The sequence below is a fragment of the Mchenga conophoros genome, linkage group LG5 (assembly GCF_057382185.1).
Source record: "Mchenga conophoros isolate Kocher_MC1m ecotype Shallow Benthic linkage group LG5, M_conophoros_male_GT1.1, whole genome shotgun sequence".
NCBI lineage: Eukaryota > Metazoa > Chordata > Actinopteri > Cichliformes > Cichlidae > Mchenga > Mchenga conophoros.
In genome coordinates, this window is record NC_140530.1 from 17,669,611 (window position 1) to 17,682,015 (window position 12,405).

At 40.4% G+C, this 12,405-nt stretch overlaps 2 protein-coding genes across 2 annotated transcripts; one reads left to right on the plus strand and one right to left on the minus strand.

The window, feature by feature from the left end:
* Positions 1 to 384: 384 nt before the first annotated feature.
* olfml3b (olfactomedin-like 3b) lies at positions 385 to 7,289 on the plus strand. The gene is made up of 3 exons (XM_085273754.1): positions 385 to 557; positions 1,484 to 1,769; positions 4,742 to 7,289. Exons 1-3 carry the CDS (start codon positions 459 to 461, stop codon positions 5,524 to 5,526), a joined length of 1,170 nt encoding a protein of 389 aa, XP_085129880.1. The 5' UTR covers positions 385 to 458; the 3' UTR covers positions 5,527 to 7,289.
* Positions 7,290 to 7,996: 707 nt separating this feature from the next.
* cdk2 (cyclin dependent kinase 2) lies at positions 7,997 to 11,385 on the minus strand. Its single transcript, XM_085273757.1, has 7 exons — positions 10,853 to 11,385; positions 10,177 to 10,254; positions 9,947 to 10,067; positions 9,666 to 9,836; positions 9,390 to 9,491; positions 9,103 to 9,306; positions 7,997 to 8,862 (listed from the first exon to the last, which is right to left on the minus strand). Exons 1-7 carry the CDS (start codon positions 10,966 to 10,968, stop codon positions 8,758 to 8,760), a joined length of 897 nt encoding a protein of 298 aa, XP_085129883.1. The 5' UTR covers positions 10,969 to 11,385; the 3' UTR covers positions 7,997 to 8,757.
* Between the last annotated feature and the right edge of the window lie 1,020 nt (positions 11,386 to 12,405).

The window sequence follows — 12,405 nt, forward strand, 5'->3', positions numbered from 1 at the left end:
ACGCCCAATAAAAGTCTCATTAAAAAAGAGTCTAAGTATAAAAAACTTTTAATTTTTCAGAGTAAATGCTGCAGAGACTTTGTGACAGAGATCAAAAACAACTACTGGTTTCTTGCCCTTCATGCTGAAGTTGTACCTCCTTGACTCATCACTGTAATTCACATTTTAGTTCCTTGTGGTGCTGCTGATGTTCCAACTTCCTGAAACCTAAACATGTATTTAAGCATTATGATATGTATAGTTTAGCTTTTCAGTTTGTTTGTCAGGTGTGGATGTCGAAGGTAGAAATAAGAAGCACAGACTGTGCGCCTCCATCTTCACAGATGTTATTGGCTCCTCCCAGACAGCTTAGTAAAACATTCCAGCCCACCTCTGGGAATCTGCTGGCTCCTCGGCACACTCTAACTGAACTTCAGTCAGGACTTTACAGGAGTTAAAAGAGACTGAGCTGACACAAAATGAGAGGACTTGTTGTCTTGGTAACTTTGGCGTGCTTTGCCACAGCTCAGCACCAAGCACTGATTGACTACTTGGAGCGGAGGCTGCTTGCTATTGAGGTAAGACTCTCTTTACCTCCCTGCCGAGCCCTGCGCTCCAGAGTCCCTCTGAAAGGAAACTTCTAGGGACAGAGGCAATGGAATGCAGATGTGGCCAAATCCTGGAGAAATTACTGGAAAATACAGCTCCTTTAAGGGTACGGGGACTGTGGCATTTTTGTCTGAGTTGTGAGTTAGAAATGGGCCTCTGAAGTTTCCTTAGTCAAGGTATACGTGCACGTATGTTACCAACAAAAAAAAAGAGTTTATGCAAAATTGCATCAGTGAAAAAACTTTTTTTGAGGGCAAGTAGTTTTCTGGCATCACAAAGAGATATTCTAAAAAACAAAAAGGGCCAGGGCTAACCTTTTTTTCTATGATGGACACAAATGTATTTGGCTTAATTGGACAAAACTAAAACACAAGAACAGACTGACTGATTGTCAGTCATGTCTGTAATTTAATTTAAATGAGAAGCACGAACCTTTTTAACACACTTTATTAAACTGAACTCCCAAAAATGCTATTTACCCACATCTAACAGTCTCAGCTCATGTCATGTTGAATGATTACCTGTGGGAAGGATCTCTTTTCATTTCCTTCTTCCACAGCGGGGTCATGGGTCAGGCTCGACCACAAAGCACCCAGCTGTATTCTGCATTCAGCTCATAGACACTCGAGCTGGGTGGAAACTTGCCACGTGTGGGCTGAAGCCGGTTGTTTGATAGATGGGTTTTATTCTTATTATTATGGCTTTCTACCACAGTGTTTACTGAGCCTGAAAAGGACATCAAATTATGGTGTTTTCATTGCAGTCAGTGCTCTCTAGAAATCCACTCAAGCTCACTGTATAACACACATCCTATTTATTATTCTGAGTGCTATACAAACAGGGAATACATGTCTGATCATATCTCAGTTATGACTAACCACCTTTGTTAAAACAGGACAGGATCTCTCTGTGGCACGAGCAGACCACCCGCTATGCCTCCGAGCTGCGGGAGCTGAAGCAGCAGATGGTTTCCCAGCTGGAGAACCTGGACAAAGAAAAAGAGGCACTGAGGATGAATATAGACAGCGTGGGGACCAGGGTGGACCGGGTCGAGCGGGAATTAGACTATCTGGAGACACAGAATGGGGCTCAGCCGTGTGTGGATGTGGACGACAAGCTAATAGAGCAGCAGGTGACTGTGGTGAAGGAGAAACAGAAGTCCAAATACTCACAACTCTCAGGTGAGAAATGAAATCTTTACTAAATACCCTGATTTTTTTTATTGGGGATGAACATGACATGCTTGAGCAATGCATGAATAATGTGACCAACAGTTCAAGTCAGCTGACAGTTTATTAGGTATACCTTACTAGGACCAGGTGAGACCTCCTTTTGCCTTCAGAACTGCTTTAATATTGGTGGCAGAAATTCAACAAGGTGCTAAAAACATTCCTCAGACATTCTGGTCCATATTATCGTGACAACATCACACAGTTACTGCAGATTTCTCAGCTGGACATCCATGATGTGCATCTCTGGTTCCACCAAATCTTGCTCTACAGCATTGAGATCTGGTGACTGATGAGGTTATTTGAGTACACTGAAATCATTGTCATCGTCTAGAAACCATTTTGTGGTGGTTTGAGCTTTGTGACATGATGATTGCACTGCTGAAGCAGCCATTAGAAGATGTGCACACTGTGGTCATGTAGGGTCAACAACAAAACTGGGGTAGGCTGTGGTGTTTAAACAATCCTTTGTTGGTACTAAGGAACCCAAAGTGTGACAACAAAGCATCCTATAAACCATTAAACCACCATCAACCTGCAGCCTGAACTGTTGACACAAGGCTAGATGCAGCCATGCTTTCATGTTGTTTACAGCAAATTCAGACCCTGACATCAATCAAGACTCATCAGACCAGGCACCAGTTTTCTATTCGTCTGTTGTTCTATTTTGCTGAGCCCGTGTGAATTGTAGAATCAGGCCTCAGTTGCCAGTTGCTTACCTGTCAGGAGTGGTGCTTGATGTGGTCTTTTTCTGCTGTAATCCATCTTCTTTGAAGTTCCGCATGTTGTACATTTGTTGTCGCCTTCCTATCATTTCAAAGCAGTTTGGCTATTCTCCTCTGACCTCTCTGTAAACTCTACAGATGACTGTGTGGGAAAATCCCAGCAGATCAGCACGTTCTGAAATACTCAGAAAGCACTCAGCCCATCTGGCACCAACAACCTTGCCACGTTCAAAGTCACTGAAATGACCTTTCCTCCCCATCCTGATGCTGTTTTTAAAGAGGCTGCCTTAAACACGTCCACATGTCTAAATGCTATTGCTGCCATGTAATTGGCTGATTAGATATCTGGGTTAACAAGCTGTTAGACACATGTACCTGGTTGCCAGTAATTGCATATTTATTACATTGTCTATGAGAGCCAACTCACATATATATTTAAAAAATTCCCAACTCGCCCTGCAAGGACCCGAGCTTTATCCTTAAAGCTTGGGTCCTTTGCCAGAGGCCTGGGAGCTTGAGGGACCTCTCCAGTATCTTTGCTGTCCCAGGACTGCGCTCTTTTGGACAGAGGTCTCAGATGTTGTTCCTGGGATCTGATGGAGCCACTCGGCCAGTTCACGGTTCACTGCCCCAAGTGCTCCGATTACCACTGGGAATTGGGTTGTTTTAAAAAAAATAACAATAATAATGTTAAATAGCCAGTTTGAGATGACAGAGAAAGAGATTCTTTATTTCCTGTCCAACTGAGTAGATATTCTATTATTAAAAATCATAAACGATTTTTGATAACTCCAGTAATCATTACTGCAATTTGCATCATTTCAGATGAATGTAATGCTGCATTAAATGAAAGTTCTTTTATTCTTAAAATTACATTTAGTGATCCCAAGTGTCACTTAAGTGTTAAGTGTTTTGAGAGGCAGTGCCTTTTAGTTTTTAAGGAATGTTCTAAAAATAGCTTGGCACTGTCGTTTTTAGCAATCTGTGTAAAGCTGGAGGAAATGGTGCAAACTCTCTTTAATGTCAGACAGACTCACATTTGGTAAGCTTGTGCGTTTTTATGGCACCAGGACTGCATGCAGAATTCATTTACAAGCCAGGAAAATAAAATTAAAGCAATTAATTACAGTTAACTAAAGGAATGTGTCACCAGTGCAAGGGTGTCTGGCTGATGTAAAAACAATGCAGAATTAAAAATACAAGCAGCAATGATTGTGCTCCTGCACTTTCATGCATGTCGAGTTTTACTGGAGTCAAGATGTTTCCTGCACGAATTTGGATGCCACGTTTCCTGGATTGTAACTGGTTTTGCATAAACAAGTTACCTAACACGTCCTGTGTCCATTAGTTGGTGTTTGAGAACACCCACTAATTATATGTCATGCTGCTGTTTACCATGTGTGGAACCCACAATGAAAACCTGATGATAATTTACATTTAATGATGATTATCACCTACAGCTGATTTCCAGATACCACGGTGGCATTATGAGTGTGACCTAATACTGACACGTAGCTCGGATTCTGCACATGAAGTTTGGGACAGATTGGACAGTGCATATTTGAGATCTAACAAATTTTTTTTGTTTTGTTTTGTGTCAAAGGATTGATTTTGACATGCTGTAATAAACAAACTCCTCTATGAAAAGCTCTTCAAGCAAAAAAGCCAAAAACTTCAGTTTTGGCCATGCTTCGGCCCTCAAATGATAAATAATTGAGAACACAGAAACTTGTTTGTGGGATAAATTGATCCCTGAATGGGCTTTCTCATGGAAGTACCCGTCCTTCCACAATATGAGGACAGCCATATTTATAATGCATATGAGCTAAATTTACTTTAATTTTCTAATAAATGAGTAGTTTAATCTATGGGCACAGGAACATTTCTCTCTTTATTGGTTTTTCTTTCATGGACAGTAGACAAACTTATTAATCACACAAAAGGAAAATGATGCTTTATAGCCAATTTAGCTACTGGCTGTTTCATCTAATTAACACTCAACTGAAAGCAGAGCTGACGCTGATGACTGGTGGGAATGTTATTAGTTTTTCATGGGAACCATGAATGTGTATGCCACATCTAATGGAAATAAAACGAGGTGTTCTTTCTGAACCACAGCTATAAATAGTACAGACGTGACTAGAATATTTGAAAACTGCCAGCTGTGTCGAGTAAAGCCTGTCCTGCTCTCTGTTTCAGACTGCAGCGACATGATCTCCAGCATAAAAGCCATGAAGATATTGAAGAGAGTCGGAGGGCAAAAGGGCACCTGGACTAAAGACACCAACAGGGCCTCTGGGAAGGTCTACATTTTTAATGGGACGGAAGACGACATCATCCACGCGTTTGCCTCTGTGCAAGACTTCACCCGCTCGTCGGGCATGTCTCTGTCCAGTACAGTGAAGCTGCCGTCAGCCTGGAGGGGAACAGGCCACGTGGTCTACAACAACTACGTGTATTACATGAGTCAGGCTGACGAGTTAAAGGTGGTTAAACATGACCTGCAGAATAACTCTCTGACTGACAGTGCAGTGTTTCCTGTGCAGGACCACGTCCCCGTGTATGGTCTGACCCCAGAGACGGTGATTGACCTGGCTGTGGATGAGGAAGGCCTGTGGGCCATTTACGCCACACAGCAGAATGAAAGGTACATCTCTCTGGCTAAAATGGACACCACCTCACTGGATATTGAGCAGATGTGGGACACAAATTGTCCCAGAGAGAATGCAGAGGCGGCCTTTGTCATCTGTGGCACTCTGTATGTTGTGTACAACACCAAGCAGGCTGGACGCTCACGAGTACAATGTGTGTTCGACGTCAACGACATGGTGACCAGTGAAGATGCACCGCTGGTTTACTTTCCAAAACGCTACGGATCTCACTCAAGTCTGAAGTACAATCCCCACGAGAAGCTGCTCTACGCCTGGGATGATGGCTACCAGATCCTGTACAAGCTTACCATGAAGAAGAAACTAGAGATCTGAGCTTCTCTAAACAGCCCTAACGCTGTATTCTGAGAGGTTTTAGCTTCTAAACTACAGATGAGGTCTCAAAACTAACGATTTTGTAGAATTTAAGATCATTTCTCACCTTTCAGGGAGTTTCAGAACAGCTTAAATATAAAATCTTGGACTCTAACATTGTAATCCACTTCTCATAAAACCTGGAAGCTGCAATAACACAACATTTACTGTAGGGACTGTGAGGCAGGAGACAAACCTAAGAAATGAACAAGAGTCTGTGATGATTCTTTCATGCTACATAGACGTTATTAGGAAGTGACAAAGCTTCATTACAACAAAAAGGAAACGTGAGTGGTTCCCCAAGTGTTGGCCATCGCACCCTGGTGGGCAGTTAAGGTACTGTTGGTGGGCCACAATATGATATTTACAAAAAAAAAAAAAAAATGTTAAAAGGAAATACAAGAAAAATAAATCTGAGGATATGAAGTGAAGAAAATACTCAACCTTTATTGTCGACAATACATAGATGGTACAAAAATACTGCTTGTGAGATGATCAGGATGAAAAAAGAGGACGAAAACAGCCAAGATTCAGGAGTGTGAGACTGTAATTATGCATCATAATTTTCTTTTCACAAATTCAGAACTAATTTCAAAATGCTCAGATTTATTTTGTGATATCTGGTGTTTTGTGGCTACCTTAACCCCACTTCTAACGAGACTACACCGTGCTTCCATCTTTAGAGTTGTTTCTCCATCTGCTGTTGAGTGGACCGAAACAGATATACTGTACTTACCCATGATTAGCTGCTGTCTAAGTTTCTGCAGTGGCTCCAGGCACTTTTGTGTGTTCACAGATATGAGGCAAATATTCAACACATCCTTTTAATAGCATAAAACCTCTGTCAAACCTGCCACTTCTATACCTGATATTTGTCATATCAACATGAATCTTTATACCCCAAGTGCTTATCAACTGAATCCAGCTTCTTGAATCTTCCTTCTCAGCTCATTTGTACTGACTCCATTGGATTTTAACATGACAGTTTTGTGTAGCATTCACAGTAATCTTGTCCGTGCTAGTAAATACACAACATTAATTACACCCTAGGAAATGTTATCTTTTGTAGCTTGTTAATTTAATATTTTTTAGTGTTCAGATTTATATCATAAGCACTGTTAACATAAAATACAACCACTGTGTAAGGTGAGCTGAAAAATGTAACTCCGACATTAGGATACTGTATGTGCAAGAAACCGCTAGCAGGCTAGCACCCTGTGCATTATCTGCACTCTTCCCACATGTTGAGCACATGTGCATTTTTGCTAAATACCACCCAAAAAATGAGCAAACAGCACCACTATTGCGATTACTATTCTTTGATGTTTATTAATTTATATCTGAACATAACTTTCTTACTGCCATTTCTTCTACACTTATATCTCCTTTTTCCCCCCGCTATCATATTTTTTCCTAATAACTGTTCATTATAAAAATAACTGGCAGACTAACCATTTTAAACAAGGCTGTCAGTGTTTTTCTATGTACAGTATATAAAGATTGATATAGAAATATTTAAGCATCCATGTAAGATTTGACTCTGCTACACAGTTGCCGCATTGAGCGATGTGGAGCGTTATCCTGCTGGAAACAGCCATCAGAAGCTGGGTACACTGTGGTCATAATGAGATGGACCACAGACACAGATATCAAATGGTGTGAAAATAATAGTGGTTGTTGAATATTATGTTATTCATGATTATAATAAATCTGAAGAAATTTAATTGAATTATGAGTGCTTTATTGATTTTAGTAACGTGTGTTGTCCTCTGGGGTTAAGAAGACCGCACAGGACAAAGTGGTGCAATAGGGACAAATTGTCACGCCATACTGCTTTCCAACACATCTCTGATTTTGAATGTTTAAAATGTGAAGTCAACCAATTTTGTCGTGTTGACAACAACACAACAAAACAGGCAGCACAATTTGACCATCTTGACCATGTTTAAATGCACTGAGCTGTCGTCATTTGACTGGTTGATTCAGCAGCTGAACAGGTGGATCTAACAGAGTGGCCAGTGAAATATTTAAACTTCCGTTTTGCTTCACATCGAATGTAATTTGTAAGACTGCTTTCCTAACCAGTCCAAAAGTCTTTGGAGCTATAATTTCTCATATAATTTTATCATTAATGATTGCCTGACATTTCCAAGAATGATAAAATTACAGAATCAAGCTTTTTAAAAACCACATTCATCATAAGTACTTCAGTCCATCTGCAGGCTGCAGACATGGTCTTGTATGCTTGATTGGCCAAAGCTTAATGAAGCATGAAAATAATTTCACAACCAGACGGTCTGTGAGACTCTGGTATTTGAGTTTTATAAAGCGCTTGGTAAAACTTCTACATCTGTCTCAAAGTGTAAGATTTCGCTCACCCGTCCAAAATAAAAATTGGTCAAGTTTATAATGTATCAATAAAACCAGTAAAGAAGTTTAAACAAGTTTATTTTTTCCTAACTGTAAATAAACATTTGTAAAAATGGCTTAAAATTGACAGTAAGAAAAGAGGCAACAGTTACATAAAATCTGAATTACAATACATTTGGAACATTTTTATACCCGACTGAGTTTGCTGAGTAATCCTGCCATTAAACCTGAATCCCACCAGTAATTAAATGAAGGTGCACTTTTAAAATCAATTAACGATAACTGGGATTCAAACCAAGCTAGAAAACCACTGCTTTCATCTCAACTCTCTCATTGGAGTTGTGACCGATTCACTTCAGCCCATCGTAATCAGCTGCTGCTCACCCACCGTTATTTGCACTACCCCACAAACTTGTTTGATCACGTTTAATTCTAACTAACCTATTACTTCAAGATGGACATGCTAAAGACAACATACCATTAAAATTTGGAAATATAATGTTATACAAATAGAATGGGTCTACCCAACCTGCACTGACTCAAAGCCCATCATAAATACATCAAATATGACAAGTTGCATATAAATATGCAAAATAATTATATTGAAAATTACAGTTAAATCCTCAAAACTATGATAAACATTGAAACAGTGAAACTCTCACGACAAGTTGCTTCTCAAGGGCTGGTTTTAGTTACTGAAGAATCCAATGTATTCTGTAGTGTCCACTTTTTCCCGTCCATTTGAGTCATGAACCTGAAGCATGGCGAGTCTTTATTGCTTAGATATAGCTGGCATTAAAAGAGCCTGTTATTTTGCACGACTCAGAGTCTGAGGTGGGGAAGTGGCATGGAGACATCACGGAAAAATCGATGCACAAGAGCATTTTTGGCAGACAGCCTTTTGTTTGGATCGTAGTTCAGCATTTCCTGTAAGATCGAAAAAAAAGAAAGAAAAGCAGTCAATGAATACAGCCACGTGCTTCAGTCAAAAACTAACACAAGTCGTGGAGTTCATGACACTGTTCAGGGTGCACAGTGGTCAACTCTCTAGTCTGAAAGGGACACTTTCACAGGAGAAAATATTCAGATAGGCAAAGCAGAAAGAAGACCAACTTCTTTGGCCATGAATATATAATGAAAGTGCCAATAAATCAGAAATGTTCTCACCCCGAGCAGTTCTCTTCCATCTTCGTCAAGAAGAGGCACCACTTTTGATAAATCCTGCCGAGCCCACTTGGGGAAGGTTGGTTTGTAGTCAGGCATGGATGTGACTCCGGGCCAGACGGTCTCGTCAGGCGTCCCCAGAGTACGAAAGATTCGGAATAACTGATCTATCTCCGAGTCACCGGGAAACAAAGCCCTCCTGGTGACCTGTGGGCAGGGAGACATGGTTGGTGTCTTTTGTTCATTTTGGAGCTTTTTCTTTTTTGCTGTTAATAATTAAAGTATGTTACCATTTCAGCAAAAATACATCCAAGACTCCAGATGTCAACAGCTGTGGAGTAGTACTTGCAGCCCAGGAGAATTTCTGGGGCTCTGTACCAAAGTGTTACCACCTGAAAAATATCACAGGAGTAAACAGTTGTTGCATGCACTGAGCTAAGAAATTGTAGGTGCCATTAACCTACATAGTAGAGACCACATGAAAGCAGAGCAAGCACATCTGAAGTTCTAGCCGTTTATAATCTTATAACTCTAACATTTACTTAGGTAGGTTGTCAACGCCTTACTTCATGTGTATATGCGCGGACGGGTACTCCGAAGGCTCTTGCCAGGCCAAAGTCAGCCAGCTTGATCTCACCCTGGGCGTTGATGAGGAGGTTCTGGGGCTTCAGGTCTCGATGGAGAACCCTGTGAGAGTGGCAGAAAGCCAGGCCTTGCAGCAGCTGAAAAAGATAGCTCTGCAAACACAGCAAAATATGCTCAGTTGAGTCAAGCCTGACTTCCAGAGTACAATTCTTAGCAGTATTAACTGCTGAAAGTATGAATTCAAATCTGCTGTGGTGGTTACCTTTACTAGAGGCAGCGGGATACCAGTGACTGAGGAGGAGTCCATAAACTTTTTTAAATCCTGGTGAAGAAACTCAAAAACAAGATAGAGCTTGTTCTCGGTGTGGATAACATCGCGTAATCTGCAACATGTTGACAGGTAAGTTGGCTTGAAAAAAAAAGCAACATCAAACAAGTAAAACAAGAATACTGCAAGCATGGTTTAGACATAGCTGTAACATAAGCACTTACTTGACAATATTTGGGTGACTGAGTTCTTTGAGAAGCGATATCTCCCGGATAGCTGTGCTCGGTACGCCCTCTGTTTCCCTGAAATGAACAAACGGTAAAAGAAACAGGTTTTTATCTAAGCCAAGCATGTACTTTAGTATCCTGGCAGTCTGACAGCTGATCCAAGTCCTGAAAGCTGAAAGAAACAACACTACACCTTTAAGCAGCGCACCTTATAAATTAGCACAGATTAGACACGCTAATGATTTAGTTTTCTCTGGTTTGAAACAAAGGTCACAAAGCAAGCAACTTTGACTAACGGCACATCTGAATTTTCAGTAAGGTTTTCTGATGCAGCCTGAGGAAAATGATGGCGATTTAGATCTGGGACACTTTACTGTTATTTACGGATTGTGTTTTTATATTATAACAAGTTACACGTTAATACAACACAACAAGCTCATATGAGCTGTAAGGTTATGTAGGTGTCCTATGTAAGAACTGCTCCTTCTGTGGCCATGAAGACTTTGCTCTTATGTCCAGTGTGGTTGTAGGAAGTTAACTGATGAAACAGTCATGCCCTGATGGAGCCACGAGGTGAGTAAACTGATTACATCAACTCTTCGGCACAGTAAAACTTGAAAACTAACGTTAGCCTGGTAGCCCGAGGATAAACAACAATAGTTTGTTTACTTACGTGTCCAGCCTGATTTTCTTCAGAGCGACAGTTTCTCCCGTCACTTTGTTCTTGGCTTTGTAAACAACCCCATACGTGCCCTCTCCAATTTTCTCAACTTTCTGAAACGAGTCCATCTCGTACCAAGCGCAGGTCTTTAAGCGGCAATTAGCCTTTTAGCTCTTTGTGTCGAAGCTAACGAAAGCTGGGTAGCTACTGAGGGAAACCTCACATATAACCATGTAAGTAACTGCTGCTCAAGGCTTCTTCATCCGGTCTGCACGCGCCACAGGTTTAACACTTAATTCTGACTGAGGATAAACTATCTCAGGTCAGCGCGAAGTAGCTAAAAACAAAAGAAAGAGTCATTTGCAGACCCAGTTCATAACAATATCCGTAAAATGTTTGGTTTTGCGCGGCGGTGGCGGCTCGTTTGAAAAAAAATCAGAAGCAACACAACAGCGTTTCCCGCGTTAGACTGGAGGAGTTCGTTTTTGTGTTCCAGACACACCGATAGTTGTAGGTGGGCGGTAGTCTAAATGCTTTTCTCTTCCACTTGGGTCCTATTTGAAAAATTGTTGTGCATGGTACTGCTCTTATCGATTAAAGAAATAAATTTAAAACATTTTTTATCGGCTAATTTTAAATTCTTAGCTTCTGTTTAACAAAAGGGTGCAAGTCGTGATATAGAGCGGTGTTGTATCGGGATAACAAGGAAACAGTTAACAAACACCCTCACAGGTCACATGGTTGAACGGCGACGTCGCTATACGTAAACTACGTCGGAAAGACACGAACAGATTATAAAGTGTACAGAACGCATACTATTTACTGTCTTTCTATCTATGAATGTAGCCACAATTCACAGTTTTATAGATGTGTACTGCACAAATATGAACAATTATTTAAACACATACACAATCTAATGCAAAATATAAATGCAAAATAAAAAGCATGAGCAACATTGTGTATAGCATAATAAAAACATTAGTTGTCTTCACATCTATGATATATCTTCTGCATCTTATATATACAGCAGTTTTAAAAGTTAGAAAGCTGTTTTCCTAATCCTAAGAACTTTTACTTTCTATAGTTATTCAAACATGGTGAGATCAAAAATAAATAAATAAATAAAAGAGAACAATTTGATCTCTTCAGTGGCAGGAAGTGTTTGTAATGACCCACTAGATTATGGAGCAATGCTTTCCAAGTTCTGTTTTTTAACTGTTTTTCTCTTGCTCTCTGTTTTGATTGAAAAACTAAACTAATTAACAGACATAGTGATGGATCTGATATAGTGTAATAGGACACATCTGTACTCAAATAATACCTTTGAAAAAGGTCTGGTAATGTGTGTCCACCTGCAGATCCTTTGTGTTCTTTCAAAGGGGCAACTGGATTTAACACTTTCTTCACCTCAGGGACCAAAATGACCTGCTGGGTACCAGTTAAAGCTCGCTTGTGGTTTGTGAACAGGAACCCTGAGCTAGCCTCTAACCAGGGGATAAGCTGTACCATTTTTTTAAATCAGACTTGTTGGCTATGATAAAGTATCTGTCAAATACAACACTTTG